At 42.6% G+C, this 24,113-nt stretch overlaps 1 protein-coding gene across 1 annotated transcript in view; it reads left to right on the top strand.

The window, feature by feature from the left end:
* Positions 1 to 24,113, top strand: part of LOC142907390 (uncharacterized) — a 366,512-nt gene that overhangs the window by 7,022 nt on the left and 335,377 nt on the right. Inside the window, exon 3 of the mRNA XM_076056870.1 lies at positions 9,686 to 10,048. Within this exon, the coding sequence (XP_075912985.1) occupies positions 9,686 to 10,048 (363 nt within the window). The remainder of the gene's footprint in view (positions 1 to 9,685; positions 10,049 to 24,113) is intronic.

Below are 24,113 nucleotides of genomic sequence, written 5' to 3'. Positions count from 1 at the left end.
TGTCTGTAACCCGTCTGAAGATGTCCCCACGAACTCGCATATTCACTCACCATACGAAGCAAAGTCGCCTCACTGTCGCCACAGCAATTGTGTTCACCAGGCTGCGTTGTCTCGCGTTAGAAGGGCGATCAGCAGAGCGACGAGTCGAGCGTCCAGCCTCATCAAGTTCCCTCTTGAAATGGCCTTGAGCTCTGCTTCCGAGCCGCCTTATAACTCCCCCCATAGGATCCAATCCTTTGTCTTTCAGGATATTTGCATTCGATTGTTAATTTTGGAAGGTACAATCCGTATGTCTATTAACGTACCGAATGGTAATGTGCACATTGTGTTTCATGCCTGAATATGTAAGTGCATCTCATTGTGTAATATCGCGCTTATTTTGAATAAATGGGATTAGCGCTGTAAAAACACGTTCCCCATGCCCTCCATTGTCCTCGAATTAAAGTGAATGCAGTCCCGTGGCGTTGCCCACAACCGCCGAGCTTCGGGGCTTGAGCACGTTCAGACGCGTAGTGACCACACTTGCAACACAATCACTCTAACATCAGTAACCAAAACCCGATCTGGTACATGGCCTCCGCTTGGTCTGGTTTGTATCCATCATCACTCCGGAGACAAACAGCGAGGCACGGTTCGGCCAGCCACCACCTCATTTGCCGCAGCGACTTTAATAGCTGTTCTCAAACAACACTGTCACCATTAGTGGTTTATGAGCTAGGGTGTTAAGCGGGCAATCAGTCGTTTTGGTCAAGGCGTAGGGGATAATGGACACCTCTGTTATCCCATAAACACAATACACAGCAGCGGGAAGGCTGCCTTGTTGGGGAGATGTAGTTTGTGTAAGGCGCTGTGACTGGAGTTAGGCGATGTGACTGGGTGATCACACGGATTCCGAAACATAGCAGAGACGATACGATCCACTGCGCTCCATCTCCCTACATGGACAAAAAAATGAAAACATTTTAATACATTTTTGAAATCATGTGTATTGTATATCTGCTACAATGTGTGATTGTTATACTCTTTGTATGTGTATATATACTGTATATACATATTCGATTCCAATGATACGACACAATCATCCAACAGTGATTCTAATACCATTATAATCCCATGCCTCCATTTACGTGGTTATACTCTATAACAGTTAATCGTATTTTACAGCGTTACAAAGGATAGGTTTTAATTAATAGGTTATAATATTATATTTCACCTTGTTAGAGTTTAACAGCTGAGAGTTTACAATGTCACAGTTGATCAAATGCGACGCAGCTACTTCTGATTCTGCTGCTTCCGCTACCCGGCTGTTTGTGGTCGGGCCCTGCTCTCTCGGGACCCCACACATCGTTGGAAATGATTGCGATGATGATGTCTGAGCTGATAATTAAGTGACTGTAGATTACTTTGTTTAACCATAACTTGATGTAGGTTAGTGTCATCGGTGGCTCAGCGAATACTCCTCATGAATGAACTCCTTTGACGGACAAAGAACAAGGCACGTGCCATGTCCAGACGAATTCTTATCAACAATATTGTGCTTAAATATGATTTAAAAAAATACGTTAACACCGGATTAAACGTGCACTTCTTAAACCCTGCCTCGCATTGACGATTAAACTATTTGCATTTGCGCATAACATACATTCAAGCACAGAAAAATGCTAATACGACCATTTGTTATTGTAAAATCTTAATGCGATTCTAACCCTGCACCCCCCGCAGTTCGCATATCCGACCCTCGATTCGATTGAACGTTCACTTCACATACATATGAGCAGAGTGCGATTATAATACTGCTAATGAGATTATAATACCGTCGCTCCGTTAATGATTTTACAAATTATAAATCCAGTTGATAGTTTATAGTCGTTTAATGTTTAGTGTTATTGTTTATAGTGTTATCAGTTTACGTGGTATAGAGTACAGGTGATCCCCGGTATACTTCGGGATTCGTGACCGGAACGTTGCGAAACGATTTATAACGAGGACCTTTCTCCGTGCCCACCCAGACAGCTCATCCACATGTCCTGTACAGGCCAAGTCTGCTGTGTCCGACGTGGTGGGGCGCTCGTAGCAGCGTGGGAAAAATTTCCTTAATAGGTATAACCAAACCCAAAATATTTTTTCAGTTTCCCGTTGCATTAGATTTGACTCTCGAGCCAGTCCATTACATCCAGCCATCTCTCGGGATCCAACTTCATGGGCTCGAAGGTGGAATCTTCTTAAAGGACTCGTTTCAGCACCTTGATTTTCATTTTTGATTTCAGTTTCCTGTAAATGTGGACCTTCCGATGCCTGTTCAGTTTTGATGACTGTGCAAATTACTTTCCACACACAGTACACTAGGAGATTTTCTGAACGTGAAAATGAATTTCAACACACAGCACACAATGCACAGGAATGACTTCTCGCCCTTGTGTGTTTTCTAAAGTGTTTGAAGAGTTGACGAGTGTGAAAAGGCAGACTTGTGTGACGGAGATACTCCACCTGAAACTCGGTTCCACACGTTTTTGATAAAAAAAAACAAATAAGGGAAGATCACTAGTTGAAAGGAATGTGTTTTTTATTTATCTGTAATAATAGTTACGTTAAAACTCTTATCAAATGTTTATTACGTCTTATGTTCAAACAATTACACAACAATGCAACCATGTCACTCCCCATTGATGTCCTAATTAGTTAACCCCATTTGTTCACTGTGCATCTGTGTTGAAGTGTAACATATACACCCAAATAACGCGTCATCAATGTGCATCCTGAAATAGGTTATCTAAAGTCTCTTATTACCAAACAAAAAAACTATACGAAAGGGAAAAAAACGTTTAAAATGTTGAGTAAAGATGTAACAACAGACTCATTCCAAATTTAGCTCAACAGGAACACTTAGCCACGACAATATTGTCAGCAATTGAACCCTCTCACTGCCAGTGGTCATCACACCACTTCAGCAATTAATCCGATGACATGACAAACCACCTCTGTACACGTCACGAAACTCTCACAAAAAACTGTAAAACTGAAGGGTCATAATTACACACGAAATTATTAAATCCGGCTTAATATGGAAAACCACGTGCACATTCTTTTTCAGTCATCCCGAGCTCTCGGTTTGACTCTCGAGCCACTCCATCACATCCAGACATCTCTCGGGATCCAACTGCATGGGATCGAAGGTGGAATCTCCTTCAGGTCTCATTGCAGCACCTTGAATTCCACCTTTTGATTTCAGTTTCCAATCATCGTGGACCTTATGATGCCTGTTCAGAGTTGATGACTGAGCAAATGCCTTTCCACACATAGTACACAGGAATGGCTTCTCACCCTTGTGTGTTCTCTGGTGAATCTGACGAGTTGACGAGAGTGAAAATGCCTTCCCACACACACACAGCACACGAATGGCTTCTCACCCGTGTGCGTTTTCTGATGAGCTTGAAGAGTTGATGACCTTGCAAATGCCTTCCCACAAACAGAACACGGGAATGGCTTCTCGCCTGTGTGTGTTCTCTGGTGTCTCTGAAGATCTGATTGCCGTGAAAATGCCTTCACACACACAGAGCAATTGAATGGCTCCTTGCTCCCATGTGCTTGGGGCTTCGGAGAGCGTATCTGCTCCATGTGACTGCGTCTTCTGAGCGGAGTAACAGTAGCTTGTGTTATCGATAATTAAAAGTATCCTATCGGCCGCGAGGATGTTAAGCGTTGCGTTTTTAGATTTTGTACACTGCCAAAACAAGAACGTCACTCGCGTTTAATCGAGACGCGAAAATAGACACTTACTTGGAGATTCACGGTGAATCGATGTCTGTAACCCGTCTGAAGATGTCCCCACGAACTCGCATATTCACTCACCATACGAAGCAAAGTCGCCTAACTGTCGACACAGCAATTGTGTTCACCAGGCTGCGTTGTCTCGCGGTAGAAGGGCGATCAGCAGAGCGACGAGTCGAGCGTCCAGCCTCATCAAGTTCCCTCTCGAAATGGCCTTTAGCTCTGCTTCTGAGCCGCCTTATAACTCCCCTACTAGGATCCAATCCTTTGTCTTTCAGGACATTTGCATTCGATTGTTAATTTTGCAAGGTACAATCCGTATGTCTATTAACATACCGAATGGTAATGTGCCCATTGTGTTTCATGTCTGAATATGTAAGTGCATCTCATTGTGTAATATCGCGCTTATTTTGAATAAATTGGATTAGCGCTGTAAAAACACGTTCCCCATGCCCTCCATTGTCCTCGAATTAAAGTGAATGCAGTCCCGTGGCGTTGCCCACAACCGCCGAGCTTCGGGGCTTGAGCACGTTCAGACGCGTAGTGACCACACTTGCAACACAATCACTCTAACATCAGTAACCAAAACCCGATCTGGTACATGGCCTCCGCTTGGTCTGGTTTGTATCCGTCATCACTCCGGAGACAAACAGCGAGGCACGGTTCGGCCAGCCACCACCTCATTTGCCGCAACTACTTTAATAGCTGCTCTCAAACAACACTGTCACCAATAGTGGTTTACGGACTAGGGTGTTAAGCGGGCAATCAGTCGTTTTGGTCAAGGCGTATGGGATAATGGACACCTCTGTTATCCCATAAACACAATACACAGCAGCGGGAAGGCTGCCTTGTTGGGGAGATGTAGTTTGTGTAAGGCGCTGTGACTGGAGTTAGGCGATGTGACTGGGTGATCACACGGATTCCGAAACATAGCGGAGACGATACGATCCACTGCGCTCCATCTCCCTACATGGACAAAAAAATGAAAACATTTTAATACATTTTTGAAATCATGTGTATTATATATCTGCTACAATGTGTGATTGTTATACTCTTTGTATGTGTATATATACTGTATATACATATTCGATTCCAATGATACGACACAATCATCCAACAGTGATTATAATACCATTATTATCCCATACCTCCATTTACGTGGTTATACTCTATAACAGTTAATCGTAATTTACAGCGTTACAATGGATAGGTTTTAATTAATAGGTTATAATATTATATTTCACTATGTTAGAGTTTAACAGCTGAGAGTTTACAATGTCACAGTTGATCAAATGCGACGCAGCTACTTCTGATTCTGCTGCTTCCGCTGCCCGGCTGTTTGTGGTCGGGCCCTGCTCTCTCGGGACCCCACACATCGTTGGAAATGATTGCGATGATGATGTCGGTGGAGGAGTGTAGGGAGCCGGCCCTTTGTAACCTGTGCGGCAGCAGAGGGCATCTGTAGAGGACCTGCCCAGAGTGCTATGCTAACAGGGTGCGGGCATGTCGGAGTGGACAGGTAGAGGAGGCGGTGGAGGAGGTGGCCGGACGGGAAGCGGGCCGGATGCATGGAGGGGAAGGGGAGGTGGAGGAACCACGACCCCCTGGGGAGGGGGAGTGGGATCTCTGGGGGAGGGAGCACCACCACCACTGGAGGGGGAGGAGGGGAGATGAAGAAGAGGACTCGGAAACCCCAGTGGGGGACTGGGCGGAGGTGATGGGCGAGGAGGAGGAGGAGGAGGGCGAGGAGGGGCAGCGGGTGGAGGAAGAAGCGGATGACGCATGGGAGGAATCGGGTGGGAGAAAACGGAAGCTGGACACAGTCCTGAAAGAAGCTAGTCCCCGGCAAGATGCGAGCCTCTCAGGATCCTCGCCGGATTCGGGGGAATCTGGGTGGAGGTGGGCAGAAGGGGGGGGGGACGTTTGAACCGGAGGTTCGGTATTGTAATCTCATTAGAAGTATTAAAATCGCACTCTGCTCATATGCATGTGTAGTGTACGTGCAAGCGAACCGGAGGTCGGATTAGCAAACTGGGGTGAGGGGAGGTGTGCAGAGTTATAATCGTTTAAACATTATTAGAGTAACACTGTGCACTAATGTTTGATATTTGTAAATGCGAATCGGGAGTCGCTAATGCGACTTGGGATATGCAATGATTAGAATCCCATTAAAACTATTAGAATCGCACTATGGTCATATTATAATCAGGATTTTGAGTACCGGATGAATGTTCCATTCATCCGGTACTCGAGAAGGCAAGCCTGAGATCCGCTCATGCACTTGAATCACGTTACTATTCATTCCCAGCATGCCATTGGAATTCCATTCCACGGGACGTTGTCTTTTTTATTTCGTATTCCGTGTGTTTGATCAAATACTAATGTTGTGACGTGGATCGTGTGCAATTTAATACGTTTTATATAAATATAGGCCATTTATATTCCGAGCCCAAGTGCTGACGGAGCGACGCGTGCATGTGCCGCCTCCTTTCTCCATAACCGCTTCGAGTTTGACGTCGATTTCAAGCTGGCGCCCTGTGCCAGCTCATTCCTCAAACCACTGTCCTTGAAATAGCTTCTGACTCGAAGCGGTCGTGAAGAAAGGTGGCGGCACGTTCATCGATTCCCGTTCGCCCAAGTATACATTACGCTTTGCTCACCTGCCATTAGCGCCCTGTGCAGACGGTGTAACAGCTTCCTCCGTGCTCACCTGCCATTAGCGCCCTGTGCAGACGGTGTAACAGCTTCCTCCGTGCTCACCTGCCATTAGCGCTCTGTGCAGACGGTGTAACGGCTTCCTCCGTGCTCACCTGCCATTAGCGCCCTGTGCAGACTTTGTAACAGCTTCCTCCGTGCTCACCTGCCATTAGCGCCCTGTGCAGACGGTGTAACAGCTTCCTCCGTGCTCACCTGCCATTAGCGCTCTGTGCAGACGGTGTAACAGCTTCCTCCGTGCTCACCTGCCATTAGCGCCCTGTGCAGACGGTGTAACGGCTTCCTCCGTGCTCACCTGCCATTAGCGCCCTGTGCAGACTTTGTAACAGCTTCCTCCGTGCTCACCTGCCATTAGCGCCCTGTGCAGACGGTGTAACAGCTTCCTCCCTTACGATATCTCCAACGTCCCACACCGCGGACCACCCGCTGAGGTCTTTCTCAGGCCCCAATTCCACCGTGCAAGCCCTTCACACATTCGTCCTGCCACCAGCTTGCGGGAACAGCCGTCATCCGCGCTGACAGGGCGAAAAATATTCCTACAATAGTCCGTGAGAGCTTGAAGAGACCCGAGCTGTCATCTATTAAATGTGACGGGTTCATTATTTTGTATTGTGTGCACAAATGCAGATATTATATTATCAAACGAAATAATATCAAACCCAAATGTTAAGGGGTATTAATTTCAAGGGCAAATTTGAGCCTCTTTATGCCATTGTATCTTATTAAAATTAATTTCAATTAAAATGTATTTCAATTAAAACATATACGTCTATAGCAAACGCAATTCAATTGATGTCAAAAGTAAGCGCAATTCAATTCAGTGCATTTTAGTGAATAAAATGGACGACTCCTTTGTTCATTTCATTCCAAAAGGCATACGAAGTACATACTACCAGAAATAGCTCACGATTTGGCTATTCTATTCTTATTGACTCAACGTTTGTTTCTTTTCCTGGTGACAAATAAATCTACATGGAACTGAGCCAAATATTCTTCGGGTAAATAGACAGCTTTGGTACATTTTCAGCTAATAACATTGAATAAAATGGACGGCGCCTTGAACATTTAGTGAATAAAATTGGATAAAATGGACGACCACTCTGTGCATTTTATTGCAAAAGGCAGAGGAAATATCCCGTGTTGTATATTTTACAAATGGATTTTTTTTCTGTATACTTAGTTCCTTTCACAACAATGTGCTCACAACTTGTGGATTCGGCACTTTGAGTTTTTCTCGGTACAAGACATGAACACCATGAGCAACAACGACTTCGAAGACGCCGACGGATTTGTGGATGCCACCGTTGAAAAGCTGCTTGCTGAAACAGAGGCCGCATTTGTTGCTGGAACCCTTTTACAAAATCGGAGACAAAATCGCAGAGGCCATCGACCCAAAGCCAATCCCAGCAGGCGCCACAACTGCGCCAACGCCATCCAACACGCAACCACCACCTCAGTCGTAGTTTAGTGATCCAAGAGAGTATTTCATAGTGGAATAATGAACTATCGAAGACTCTCGAAGCCTTGTCTCTCAGTTTTGTCATGACATATTCAAACACAAATTTACAGGTATAAGGCCATAAGCCGGTCATGTTTCGATTTCGAGCAGAAACGCTAATAATCCGGAGTCTAAAGCCCCATACTACCGTATACCGGGAAACAAATCCTCACTTTTTAAAAATGCAATTGTAGTCATTTTTCGGCCCAGCCCTTAACGATTTTATGATACATTGCTCCAAAATGAGCAGATTTCAGTCAATAAGGATTTCACCATTCCATCCCTCTACAGAGGTTAATTTGTCCGAAGAACCCTCAACGATTTTGAGGGCAAAAAGGTGGGAAGACGCTCTCAATTTGCACAATTTTACGTAACAATGTCATAAAATTGCGCAAAATTCCAATGTTCCTACCAGCCCACCCTGCAAGGACTTGTTTCAAAATAAGTGCGCATTTACACATTGAGATGTATCTACATATTCAGATATGAAGCACAATGGGCAAATTACTCTTCGGTATGTTAATATACATACGGATTGTACCTTCCAAAATGAACATCCTGAAAGACAAAGGATTGGATCCTACTGGGGGGGGGAGTTATAAGGCGGCTCAGAAGCAGAGCTCAATGCCATTTCCAGTGGGAACTTGATGAGGCTGGACGCTCGACTCGTTGCTCTGCTGATCGCCCTTCTACCGCGAGACAACGCAGCCTGGCGAGCACAATTGCTGTGTCGACATTTAGGCGACTTTGATTCGTGAGAGTTCGTGGCGACATCTTCAAACGGGCTACAGACATCGATACACCGTGAATCTCCAAGTCCGTGTCTATTTTCGCGAATAAAAACTCAAACACGTTCGTTGTCAAACTGACTGGATGTGATTGTGTCTCTGTTAGACGCTAGTGACCTTTTTGTTTTGGCAATTAAGAAAATCCAAAACGCAACGAGTAACATCCTCGCAGCCGAGAGTGTACTTTTGACTCTCAATAACATCGCTTCTTCTCCTCCGAATCTGAAGAAACAGTCGCATGGAGCAGAGATACTCTCCACAGCGTCACGAACACACGGACAAAAAGTTATTCAATTGCTTGGTGTGTAGGAAGGCATTTTCACGGACATCACATCTTAAGATTCACGAGAGAACACACACGGGCGAGAAGCCATTCCTGTGCCCTGTGTGTGGGAAGACATTTGCACAGTTATCACATCTTCAAAGTCACCAGAAAACACACACTGGCGAGAAGCCATTCCTGTGCTCTGTGTGTGGGAAGGCATTTGCACAGTCGAAAATTCTGGTGAACACAATTGCTGTGTCGGCAGTTAGGCGACTTTGCTTCGTATGGTGAGTGAATATGCGAGTTCGTGGGGACATCTTCAGACGGGTTACAGACATCGATTCACCGTGAATCTCCAAGTAAGTGTCTATTTTCGCGTCTCGGTTAAACGCGAGTGACGTTCTTGTTTTGGCAGTTAAATAAATCCAAAACGCAACGCTTAACATCATCGCGGACGATAGGGAACTTTAATTATCGATAACACCCGCTACTGTTACTCCGCTCAGAAGAAGCAGTCACATGGAGCAGATTCGCTCTGCGAAGCCCCTAGCACACGGGAGCAAGGAGCCATTCAATTGCTCTGTGTGTGTGAAGGCATTTTCACGGCCATCAGATCTTCAGAGACACCAGAGAATACACACTGGTGAGAAGCAATTCCAGTGTTCTGTATGTGGAAAGGAATTTTCACTTTCAGCAGACCTTAAACGCCATAAGAGAACACACACGGGCGAGAAGCCATTCCTGTGCCCTGTGTGTGGGAAGGCATTTTCACAGTCATCAACTCTTCAAACTCATCAGAAAACACACACAGGTGAGAAGCCATTCCTGTGTTCTGTGTGTGGGAAGACATTTTTACTTTCTTCAGACCTTAAACGCCATGAGAGAACACACACGGTCGAGAAGCCATTCCTGTGCCCTGTGTGTGGGAAGACATTTTCACTTTCAGCAGACCTTAAACGCCATAAGAGAACACACACGGGCGATAAGCCATTCCTGTGCCCTGTGTGTGGGAAGGCATTTTCACAGTCATCAAATCTGAACAGGCATCAGAAGGTCCACGATGATTGGAAACTGAAATCAAAAGGTGAAATTCAAGGTGCTGCAATGAGGCCTGAAGGAGATTCCACCTTCGATCCCATGCAGTTGGATCCCGAGAGATGGCTGGATGTAATGGAGTGGCTCGAGAGTCAAACCGAGAGCTAGGGGTGACTGAGAAATAATGTTGCATGTGGTTTAACCTATTAAGCCGGATTGAGCAATTTTGCTTGTAATGTTGCCCCTTACAGTTTTTGTGAGTTTCGTGACGTGGTGGTTTAATGATTTCGGATTACTTGCTGAAGTGGTGTGATAAGCACTGGTTGTGAGTGTTCAATTTCTGACAATATTGTAGTGGTTAAGTGTTCCTGTTGAGCTAAAGTTGGAATGAGTCTGTTACATCTTTACTCAACATTTTAAACGTCTTTTTTCAATAGTATAGGTTTTTTTTTGGCAATAAGCGACTTGAAATAACCGATTTCAGGATGTACCTTGATGAAGCATTCGTCTCGCGTATCGTTTGGACTTCAAAATAGACGCACAGTGAACAAATAAGGTGAACTAACAAAGACATCAATGGGGAAGGATAATTTGGTTTGGTATTCCTGGAAGTGACATGGTTTGCATTATACTGTAGCTATACTCTTTGGTTCTTTAGGCAACGTCACGTAGGTAGACAAAATAATACATAATAATAGATCCATAATGTGATCTATTATTTTTCTTCCCACGTGACTTTAACGAAATAACCAAAGAGCGGATTCCTGCAGTCACGAAAGCTTCAAATCAAGATTGTACTGTAACTGTTTGAACATAAGACTTAATCAACTTTCGATACGAGTTGTAGTACTGTAAATATTCTTACAGATAAATAAAACATTGTTTTCAACAACTGCTTGTCCGGTATTTATTTGACAACGTTAATAGCGAAAACGTGTGGAGCCGAGTTTCAGGTGGAGCTTCTGTATGTATAGTGTACGTGCGAGCGATCTGTGTTCGTATGCATGTAATATGTACGTCCTTTGGACATGCGAATCGGTGGTCGGATATGCGAACTGGGGGGTGCAGGATTAGGATCGGATAAAAATGATTATAATAACACTATGGTAGTATTATTATAATAACACTGAGATAGAATGTTTGTTATATGTAGATGTACATGGGGAGTCATAAATTCAACATGGGAGGTGCGCGGTTTACAATCTCATTTAAAATTAATATAATAACAACGTGGTCCTACTAGAATCTCGCTATCTACTGCTGCTGTTCTGCGGGTGGTGGCTTCCGATTCGGGCTCTGCTCTTCGTTTCCCCGCCTGGATGGTGCCGCGGGACCCAGCGTCTCTACCGACAGGCGTTGTAGCAGCTGGGTGATGGCATCCGTGAGTTTGTCAATTTTCTCTTCAAGTTGAGGCCGTCTCCCTCGTGGTCTCCTGCCTCTGGGGCGTGCTGTGGGTTGCTCATGGCCGAGGTGGAGCTGCATGTTGAATATGGTGTAGACGTTATTTTACCAATATAGAATGCGTCTAGACAAGGTGTCTTATTATACACCGGCAGCCCAAATTATTACAATTTGATCGACGCCTTTTGATCAACTCTAACACTGTAAACTCTCACGTAATAAACTCTAACATTGTGAACGCCGTAACCTATGAACTTCAACATATCCATTGTAACGATATTAAAATAAATACTATAAGCTGCTAAAGTTTTGAAAAACATAAATGTAGCTGCGGGATTGTAATGGCATAAGAATAATTAGAATCACACTGTGTGCGTAATGGAATCACACTGTAGTCATATTCACGTTACGTTAGCATACGGACCGGGAGTAGGATATGCACATATCCTGAAAGACAAAGGATTAAATCTTAGGCAGGGAAGATATAAGCCGGCTCAAAAGCATTTCCAGTGGGAACTTGATGAGGCTGGAGGCTCGACTCGTCGCTCTGCTGATCGCCCTTCTACCGCGACACAACGCAGCCTCTCGAGCACAATTGCGTGGCGACAGTGAGGCGACTTTGCTTCGGGAGAGTTCGTGGCGACATCTTCAGACGGGTTTACAGACATCGATACACCGTGAATCTCCAAGTCCGTGTCTATTGTCGCGAATAAACTTGTAAACGCGTTCGTCGTCCAACTGACGGAATGTGATTGTGTCTCTGTTAGACGCGAGTGACGTTCTTGTTTGGGCAGTTAACAATCCAAAACTCAACGCTAAACATCCTTGCGACCGAAAGTGTTATTTTAATTATCAATAACACCGGTACATTGAAGTGTGATATTCGAATCGCATTCAAATAATTAGAATCACTCTGTGGTCCTCTTCGAATCACGCTATGCTCGTAAGTATGTGTAGAGAAGGAGTTAGTGACGTCATGTCACGCTAGCCCTCTGGTACGATGACGTCACTGATGGTGACGCCATGCACAGGGGGCGTGGCGGTGACGTCATCGCCCCCCGCAGGATTTTAGATGGAACCCGTCACGGGTTCAGGGTCTTCTTTGGTTCTTTCGGTAAAGTCACCACGTAGAATGAGAATAAGATAATAAATTGATCAATTAAAAGAACACAAAATTCTCACGACGTTTCGGCCAAAACACAAGCGGCCTTCATCAGCCATTTCAATGCTAAATTCTATGCCAATTCCTTTGTCAAGGCGCTTTGTTTCTTCTCACACAGCTTAAAGGTCGCGATCTGAGCGTGGCTTTTTCGCTCCAGCGCTGTCCTCCAGACAGTCTCGTCCCTTCACCTGATGAAGGCCGCTTGTGTTATGGCCGAAACGTCGTGAGAATATTATTGTGTTATTTTATTTTTTCAATTTATTATTTTATTTATTCATTCTACGTGACTCTACCGAAAGAACCAAAGAAGATGAATCCTTGCAGTCACGAAAGCTTTAAATCGGGGTTCAGGGTCGTCTGGAGGGTCCGGAACGGGAAGGCTGAAAGTCGTGACCCAGGGTAGGGGGAGATTGGCACCAGGCCAGGGTAGCCTGGGGGTGCTAGAGAGCTCCCCAGTACCCTTCCCCTGGGGTGTGGAGTGTAGGCAGTGAGGGGGCAGTACACAGAGTCGTGTGTGGAGAGGTCTTCAATAAAACAACTGGCGTGAGCCCCTAATAGAACGTGGCGTGAGCCCCTACACGGAGGTCTGACTCGGAGTCATCATTTACCCCACAATATATGTAACATGTATGTAGTATGTATGTAACATGTATGTATGTAACAGGTCTGTATGTAATATGTATGTATGTAACAGGTCTGTAAGTAATATGTATGTAACATGTATGGATTATGTAACAGGTCTATGTAATATGTATGTATGTAATATGTCTGCATGTAACATGTATGTATGTATGTAACATGTCTATGTAATATGTCTGTATGTAACATGTCTGTATGTAATATGTCTGTATGTAACATGTCTGTATGTAATATGTCTGTATGTAACATGGTGCCAACCAAGGGAGGGATATGTGAAACGGAAGGTGCAGGATCAGAATAAAATAATGTGAACAACACTTTTGTCTATTATAATGACACTGTGCTCGAATCTATGTTATATGTAAATGTGCATCGTGAGTCGTTAATGCGGCCTGGGAGGTGCCAGATTTAGAATCGCTATCAAAATTATTAGAATTGTTCCATCTCAATGGCACCGAATAGCAATATTCAGTATTGCTGTTGGGCGTGGAGCCTACGGAATCACGAAATAGCAACGTCAATGATGAGACGGCAACCAGCCACGACCCGAAATTTCACAAAAAAACATTCCCGAACCTCGTTCCTCCCCCTCTCTTATTCTTGGTGTGAATCTTCCCCCATCCTTTGTCCCGCCTTCCCTTCTTGAACTCTCTCTATCCCATTGCCACTCTTGTCCCTTAGCTGATGCAGCGTCTTAACATCAACAACAATCTTTAGAAGCCACGTGCGTCAGAGCCGCAGCTGTAGCAAAATTTACCGACGCCCGAAAAATCACAAACTTAACGGGCATCTGTAATCGGTAAGCGGTGTGACCACACTCACTCGACAACAACAACAAACCAACATAATAACCACGATAATAAATCGAATACACTTCCACGTTGTCCAAGGGAACCCTTCCATTGTTCGAGGGCTGGGAGTGGATCCTACTAACGCAACCTTGCGCATTTTGACCTGGTTCTCGACACCGCTCCCTCGCCCCTGGTGGAATCTTGTTCCTTTCCGGGCTTAAAGGCTTCGCACCACAGCTTGGAACAACGCGTACATTGATGACACGTTATTTGGATGTATATGTTGGACTTCAACACAGATGCACAGTGAACAAATGGGGTTAACTAATTAGGACATCAATGGGGAGTGACATGCTTTGCATTGCTCTGTAACTGTTTGAACATAAGACGTAATAAACATTTGTTCAGAGTTTTAACGTGACCATTATTGCAGATGAATAAAAACATTACTTTCAACAATTGATCGTCCGTTATTTATTTTAAAATGTTTATATCAAAAACGTGTGGAACCGAGTTTCAGGTGGAGCATCGCCGTCACACGAGTCTGCCCTTTTCACATTCGTCAACTCTTCAAACACATCAGCAAACACTCAAGGGCGAGAAGTCATTCCTGTGCATTGTGTACTGTGTGTGGAAATGCATGTTCACTTTCAGAAAATCTCAAACGCTGTAAAAAAACACACACGGGCGAGCAGCCATTGCTGTGCGTGGGAAGGAATTTGGACAGTCATCAAAACTGAACAGGCATCAGAAGGTCCACGATGATAGGAAACTGAAATCAAAAGGTGAAATTCAAGGTGCTGCAATGAGGCCTGAAGGAGATTCCACCTTCGATCCCATGCAGTTGGATCCCGAGAGATGGCTAGATGTAATGGAGTGGCTCGAGAGTCAAACCGAGAACTAGGGATGACTGAAAAATAAAGTTGCATGTGCCTTACATATTAAGCCGTATTGAGTACTTTTGCGTGTTTATTTTAGACCAAGTAATACGTTACAATTGATTACATCAGTGATTTTGACACTTTAGTTTTACAATGTGTTTGAGAGTTTCCTGACGTGCAAGTTGTGATTTGCTGAAGTGGTGTCATGAGCAGTGGTTGTGAGAGGGTTAAATTCCTGACTATTGTCAATGTTAAGTGTTCCCGTTGAGCCAATGTTGAAATGATTCTGTAATTACATCTTTACTCGAATTTTAAACCTTTTTTTAAGTAATTTTGCTTTTTTGGTTGGTAATAAGCAACTTTAGATAACCGATTTCAGGATATACATTGATGACGCGTTCGTCTGATGTACGGCTTGGACTTCAAGTCAGACGCACAGTGAACAAATGTGGTTAACCAATAAGGAAATCAATGGGCAATGATATGGAAGTGACATGGTTTGCATTGTAATGTAATTGTATGAGCAGAGGACGTTGTAAATATTCGGTACGAGTTTTTACGTTAATATACTTGTATATGAATAAAAAGGTTTATTTTAACAACTGTTTGTCCGTCATTTTTTTACATAATTCATAGCAAAAACGTGTGGAGCCGAGTTTCAGGTGGAGCATCTCCATCACACGAGTCTGACCTTAACAGGCATCATCTTGGCTGTCTCTCCATTAGCATGTGTTCCTGGAGGGGAAAGGTCCCCATTATAAATCGATTCGCAACGTTACGGTTCCTAATGCACTCTATGACATGTAAACTGTAACTCCATAAACGATAACACGTTAACATCATGATAATCTCTCACATTAACATAACCACTCGTCTCGGAGACCGCTTTCCTATCTTACAGTGACATGATAATTTCTCACGTTAACATCACTAGCACCAGACACTTCTTTATGACCCTAGGGCTACACCCATTTCAAACCTTTTAAAACAGTCTGCCTCAGCAGCAGACCACGCTGTCCCACCTGATGACGGACGCTTGTGTTGCGCCCGAAACGTCGTCATTTATTTTATTTTATACCTACGTGACTTCACCGATAGAACCAAAAGGTATAAACAATATACTGTATGTAGCATTTCGATTCCATTGATGTGAAACATTCATCCAACATTGTACCGTGTGATTCTAATACGACTACAGTGGGATTTCTAATAATTGTAATTCTATTCTAATCCTACATATCTTACCCTTGGTTCGCATATTCACTTAACATACATACGACCACAGTGTGATTCTAATATGAGCACAGTGCGATTCTAATGCGATTATAATCTCTCACCTCCATTGACTTGGTTTGAAACAATAAAAGTTATTAGTATTTTATAGCTTTACAATGGATATGTTTCGATTTAAAGCTTTCGTGACTGCAAGGATTCATCTTCTTTGGTTCTTTCAGCAAAGTCACATAGAATGAGAATAAAATAATAAATTGATAAAATAAAATAACACAATAATATTCTCACGACATATCGGCCACAACACAAGCGGCCTTCATCAGGTGAAGGCACGAGACTGTCTGGAGGACAGCGCTGGAGTGAAAAAGCCACGCTCAGATCGCGTCCTTTTAGCTGTGTGAGAAGAAATGAAGCGCCTTGACAAAGGAATTAGCATATAATTTAGCATTGAAATGGCTGAGTGATTAGCTTGTGACTGGTCACAGAAATGGCTATGTTAAAGTTAAAGCATACACATCCACAGAGGCACCCCTTGACAAAGGAATTAGCATAGAATTTAGCATTGAAATTGCTAAGTTAAAGCATACACATCCGCAGAGGCACCCCTTGACAAAGGAATTGGCATAGAATTTAGCATTGAAATAGCTGAGTGATTAGCTTGTGACTGGTCACAGAAATAGCTATGTTAAAGTCAGAGCATACACATTCACAGAGGCACCTAGTACAAATCAAACAGGAGAATTTAGCATTGAAATAACTAGGCGAATTTAGCATTGAAATAACTGAATGATTAGCTTGTGACTGGTCACAGAAATGGCTATGTTGAAGTCAAGGCCTACACATCTGAGCTATTCACAGTAACTGGGTATACTCTACAATATATAATGAATACTAAATAGTGAACCAATAAAAAACTAAAATATAAATTACCACAATGCTATCAATAAACTATATATTCTCCATTCAGCTAAGCTACCAACAATAAGTCGTCATATATCACTATGCTATATGGCGAAAAAATGGGTGGATTCTTACCCTCAACTTTAGCAACACGGATAGCTACGGGTCCCGTTCAGACGGACGAGTTCGTCAATGGTACAGTATATTTTTTCAAGTAGTGGTATCCCAAACTTTCGCAGCAGCTTAAATTCCCTTTTCACACCATCAATATGTAAACTACCCCTCCCCCCCCTCGCCTGTCTGCACATGTTCACCCCCTCTACCAAGTTTATCATGCTAAGTCCGCCAATTAAATGCTAATTTTTATGCTAATTCCTTTGTCAAGGCGCTCTGTTCTCACACAGCTTAAAGGTCGTGATCTGAGCGTGGCTTTTTCGCTCCAGCGCTGTCCTCCAGACAGTCTCGTCCCTTCACCTGATGAAGGCCACTTGTGTTGTGGCCGAAACGCCGTGAGAATTTGATTGTTATTTTATTAATTTATTATTTTATTCTCATTCTATGTGACTTTACCGAAAGAACCAAAGAAAACCCCTCAATATATCAGAATGCCGAATGAGTTTGAAAGCAAGGCTCTCAAGACTAAACGCGTAATTATACCCAAAGACTTAAGTATGCTGAGCCACTTTCAAGTGAGAATTGCGTTAATTGCATTGGTTTATTTCACCTTGTTAACCTTTGCGGTGTAAACAACGTGGTACCGTAAGTTTGTCTGCAGTATAGTACTGTTTGCAACTTTTAATATCTTTCACGAAATAATCTGGATTTCTGAGTGGTTTTGGTGCAATACATTGCATATCTCTGAATTTAAAAGGTATGGAGGTATTTTGATAAAATCTGTATAGAACAAGAATAACAATGTGTGCATTAATTAGCAAGACATACTCACAACCAACTTCCAATTAACACAAGTAAACAATTGCATGTTTTGCATTACCCATGTTTTTGATTATCTATCATAATAGAGTTTAAAATACAATTGTTTTACCATGAAAGAATGACGATCCTGATGAGGCATACAAATGTAATTCAGTGATATTTATTCAATCAAAACAACTCCACACATAACGTGATGTGTTTCCCAACAAATAGAACAATATTGAAACCAACATTACCCATTAAGTAATACAACTAAGTAACAATCCACCCATTAATACAATTAAAGCTCAAAATAACAATGGAAGCAGATGATTAATGGATAGCAGAATAATTTCTAGAATTGGTGGCAAAAGAGGCATTTAGCAGAAGGAAAAAGTTGTCAACAATAACGATGAGTAAAACAGTGAAGAATAAGAGTCACGACTGTGATGATGACGTTGAGCATAGCTACGCATGGAATAGAGACGTGGATGTTGAAAAAAGATAGTGAGATAGTTAGAAGCATCTGAGACGTGGATATGGAGGTTGCAGAGAGTAGCTGGACAGACAATATGACCAATAAATATATCTTGAACAGCATCTACAAAAGATAAACTAATTTGGGATCCAGCAGAAGGAAAACACACACCTGGATTGGATGCATTCTACAAGGGGACGGGTTGAAAGGAAAACAAATTAAAATAAACTAGATTTGATGCTTTCGTGACTGCAGGAATTAATCTTTGTTTTTTCGGTAAAGTCACGTAGAAATAAGAAAAATAAAATTACATAATATACGACGTTTCGATTGCAACACAAGCAATCATCATCATCAGGTAGAGGAAACACATAACCGCAGATATATATATACAGACCTTAAGTAGAGGGAATTAACACAGATATACCAGGGGATACAGAGAGTCAGAACATCACACTATATCAAATAGGGTTTAGCAAAATTTGGAACTATATAAAGCAACAGACGGTCGGTTAAAACACAATTAACGCATGGTTTGGTTGAATACGCTGTTTCAAAGATTGTTAACTTGTAAGTTAAGTGTGAAATTTAAGATAGTGATAGAATGCTTACTGTAGAGAGACCTATCGGGGGAGACGCGCGCATAGTTAAGAAGTGAAGCAAATCTATACCGATGCTTTAAGTAGCTCGAGATGGAGGGGCTGGCACTCATAGACAATGGGACACAAATTAGCTTGATATAAGTTGTCAGGCACACAGAGAGGTGGCGCAGCAGCGCACACTTAGAGGCACCCAGGTACACAACTTAACTTACAATTTAACAATCTTTGGAACAGCGTATTCAACCAAACCATGCGTTAATTGTGTTTTAACCGACCGTCTGTGTTGCTTTATATAGTTCCAAATTTTTCTAAACCCTGTTTGATTTAGTGTGATGTTCCTTCTCTCTGTATCCCCTGGTATGTCTGTGTTAATTCCCTCTACTTAAGGTCTGTATATATATCTGCGGTTGTGTTTCCTCTACCTGATGATGATTGCTTGTGTTGCAATCGAAATGTCGTATATTATGTAATTTTCTTTTTCTTTTTTCTGATTTCTACGTGACTTTACCGAAAAAAACAAAGATAAATTAAAATAAGTTCAGGGATTGGAATTTTGGAGGATCTGAAGGAAGAATTTGTGGAGATGAATACGTCAGAGAACAGAACAGAAATGAAGTGTACTGCTAACGTGGCCGTCAGAGATGGCGTCAGATTCAACGATATCTTTGGAAGGCGAGGTTCTCACATTGCGTGACGACATCACCTTGCCATTCAAGGTTTTCAAATGAGAAGGTTTTATCACCAAGTTTTGGCCAACCCCTTTATCAATTTGTCTGCATTTGTGTCAGTTAAATAATAAGAATAACACAATATTTTGATTTAAAGCTTTTGTGACTGCAGTAATTAATATTCTTAGCTCTTTCGGTAAAGTCACGTTGAAGGGAAACAATCAAATAAAAAAAACATATAAAACAATAAAATTCTCACGACGTTTCAACCATAACACAAACGGTCATCATCAGGTGTGAAACCCAACGACAAACATTTGAAAGAAGTGGCGGTTTGTATCTATTTATTTATTCTACGGTGTTTGCATTTACTTATTTAAAAAAAACGTTAGCGCCACGGGCAGCGATTTGCCAGTTTGTTTAGAAGGACGAGTCCATCTATTTTCTGAAAAGAGCAGGGGGGAGACGAAAAATTAATGTATGCTGTCTGAAAGCCACCGTAAGCGTGAACAATCAATTAAGACCTGAAAGGTTTATCAAATCCTTCCAATGATTGCTAAGCCAGAATCCATCTTCTCGGTTGAAATTGTCTCTGTGCTTGTATATGTGGATAGCCTCGTGAACGAATCTCTCATGGTAGCCAGATGGCTTACAAAGAACCTCTGTCTTGGAGAAGTCAATGTCATGTGAGCCTACTGAATTATAACAATGATCTGCCATGGCCGAGGTGTTGGTCCTACCGTGTTTAAGGTCTGCTTTGTGTTCACGAATGCGGTCCGAGACATGGCGTTTGGTTTCTCCAATGTAACTACTACCACAGAGGCAACTTAGTTTGTAGACACCAGGGTACTGTATGTCCGGAATCACATCTTTTACAGAAGGAAACAGATCACGGATTTTATGTAATGTGTTGAAACGGACCTGGATCTTGTGTTTATTCAAGATTTTGGAGATCTTTTTTGTCATCCCAGCAATGTAAGGTAAAGTGATGGTTTTGATAGGCTCCTCAAGAGGGTCCCTCTTCATGGTTTGAGTGATAGCTTTGCGGATTGTATAGTCGGAGTAACCATTAGCCTTAAGAGCATGGGGAACGTGCTTGAGTTCACTGCCTATGTGTTCCTGGTCGGATATGCATTGGGCTCTATGGTACAGAGTCTTGATGAGAGAATTCTTCTGTGATGGATGGTAGTGGGAATCCGGTTTCAGATAAGCATCCATATGGATAGCTTTCCTGTAGACAGAGTGGCTCATTGAACCGTCAGGTCTCTTTTTTTATTAGGACATCCAAAAAGGTATCTTGCCATCTATTTCGACTTCCATGGTAAATCTGATGGCTGGGTGTATGGAATTGACTGGCTCGTTTTTTGTCTGAAATCCTGCGTCCTTTCACTGGAAAAACCACCTCTGCGATACAAAATTCTACTCACCTGATATCGACAATCAAGGGTATTTCCCTGTCCCCAGACGACCTGCTTGTCAGTTTTGATGTAGTTTCCTTATTCACCAAAGTTCCTGTACCTGACACCATCGCAATCATTGAAGACTTGGTTCATCAAGGACTAAACACTGAGGTACCCCCCCTGGTGAGACACTGCTTAACCAATACATACTTCACTTGGAATGGAACTTTCTACAAACAAACTGAGGGCACCCCAATGGGCTCCCCCCTATCTCCGGTTATAGCTAACATTTTCATGGAGAAATTTGAGACTGACGCCATCCAGGCTGCCACTCTGCGCCCAACCTTATGGAAGAGGTACGTGGATGACACTTTTGTCATCTGGCCACATGGCTGGCCTGCTCTAGACCAATTCTTCGACCACATCAATTCCATACACCCAGCCATCAGATTTACCATGGAAGTCGAAAAAATGGCAAGCTATCTTTTTTGGATGTCCTAATAAAAAAGAGACCTGATGCTTCAATGAGCCACTCTGTCTACAGGAAAGCTACCCATACGGATGCTTATCTGAAACCGGATTCCCACCACCATCCATCACAGAATAATTCTCTCATAAAGACTCTGGACTATAGAGCCCAATGCATATCCGACCAGGAACACATACATAAGCAGTGAACTCAAGCACGTACACCAAGCTCTTAAGGCTAATGGTTACTCCGACTATACAATCCGCAAAGCTATCACTCAAACCATGAAGAAGGACCCTCTTGAGGAGCCATTCAAAACCATCACTTTACCCTACATTGTGGGGATCACAAAAAATATCTCAAATCTTGAATAAACACAAGATCCAGGTCCGTTTCAACACATTGCATAAAATCCGTGATCTGGTTCCGTCTGTAAAAGATGTGATTCCGGACATACAGTACCCTGGTGTCTACAAACTAAGTTGCCTCTGTGGTGGTAGTTACATTGGAGAAACCAAACGCCATGTCTTGGACCGCATTCGTGAACACAAAGCAGACCTTAAACACCGTAGTACCAACACCTCGGCCGTGGCAGATCATTGTTATAAATCAGTAGGCTCACGTGACATTGACTTCTCCAAGACAGAGGTTCTTTGTAAGCCATCTGGCTACCATGAGAGATTCGTTCATGAGGCTATCCACATATACAAGCACAGAGACAATTTCAACCGAGAAGATGGATTATGGCCTAGCAATCATTGGAACGATTTGATAAACCATTTCAGGTCTTAATTGATTGTTCACGCTTACGGTGGCTTTCAGACAGCATACATTCATTTTTCGTCTCCCCCCTCCTCTTTTCAGAACATAGATGGACTAGTCCTTCTAAATAAACTGCCAAATCGCTGCGCGTGGCGCTGACGTTTTTTTAAAGATAAATACACCGTTAAAAATAAATAGATACAAACCGCCACTTCTTTCAAATGTTTCTTGCCGTTGGTTTTCACACCTGATGATGACCGTTTGTGTTATGGTCGAAACGTCGTGAGAATTTTATTGTTTTATATATATATTTTATTATTTTATTGTTTTCCTTCAACGTGACTTTACCGAAAGAACTAAGAATATGAATCACACAATACTTTTTCAAAACATTAATTTTTATTGGATCATATTCTTTGGGGCTTTCGTTAAAGTCACGTAGTTAGGTTAAAATAAAATAACAAAAAATCTACAACGTTTTTATTACAACCCAAGCGATTATCATCAAGAGAAAAGGAGCGGGGAAGCTGCTGAGGCAGACTGTTTTAAAGGTTTAAGGTCTGAAACACGGTAGGACCAATACCTCGGCCGTGGCTGTCTCATTATTTTCATGCGATGGGCTCACACGAAATTGTTTTTTTGAAGATGATGGTATTTTACAAACCCACTTGCTATCAACAAAGATTCGTTCATGAAGCCATCCACATATATAGACATAGACACAGCTTCAATTGAGAAGATGGGGATAATTCTAAAGTAATCATTGCAAGGACGTTATCAACCAGTTCAAGTTATAGCTGGCTGTGATGTTCCCATCCTACCACCTTCCGATGTTAGTTATTTTCGGCTCTCTCATTTTACATTAACAGGTTAAATTTCCCACACTAACACAGCCACCTCGCTCTCCGAGCTCCACATTGTGTTCTGCGACCCCCCCTTCAACATGTTGATCTCTCCCATTAACATGACAATCTCTCACATTAACATGCTGATCTCTCACATTAACATGCTAATCTGTCACATTAGCACGCTAACAGTCTCACATTAACATGCTGATCTCTCCCATTAACATGACAATCTCTCACATTAACATGCTGATCTCTCCCATTAACATGCTAATCTGTCACATTAGCATGTTGATCTCTCACATTAACATGCTAATCTGTCACATTAGCATGCTAACAGTCTCATTAACATGCTGATCTCTCACATTAACTTGACAATCTCTCACATTAACATGCTGATCTCTCACATTAACATGCTAATCTGTCACATTAACATGCTAACAGTCTCACATTAACATGCTGATCTCTCACATTAACATGACAATCTCTCACATTAACATGTTGATCTATCACATTAACATGACAATCTCTCACATTAACATGCTGATCTCTCACATTAACATGCTAATCTGTCACATTAGCATGCTAACAGTCTCACATTAACATGCTGATCTCTCCAATTAACATGACAATCTCTCACATTAACATGCTGATCTCTCACATTAACATGCTGATCTCTCACATTAACATGACAATCTCTCACATTAACATGCTGATCTCTCACATTAACATGCTAATCTGTCACATTAGCATGCTAACAGTCTCACATTAACATGCTGATCTCTCACATTAACATGACAATCTCTCACATTAACATGCTGATCTCTCACATTAACATGCTAATCTGTCACATTAACATGCTAACAGTCTCACATTAGCATGCTGATCTCTCACATTA

Source organism: Petromyzon marinus, chromosome 78 (assembly GCF_048934315.1).
Source record: "Petromyzon marinus isolate PM22_M1 ecotype Great Lakes invasive population chromosome 78, UKy_Petmar_22M1.pri1.0, whole genome shotgun sequence".
NCBI lineage: Eukaryota > Metazoa > Chordata > Hyperoartia > Petromyzontiformes > Petromyzontidae > Petromyzon > Petromyzon marinus.
Note: the sequence above shows the minus strand (reverse complement) of the source record. Positions and strands in the feature narration are given on the sequence as shown.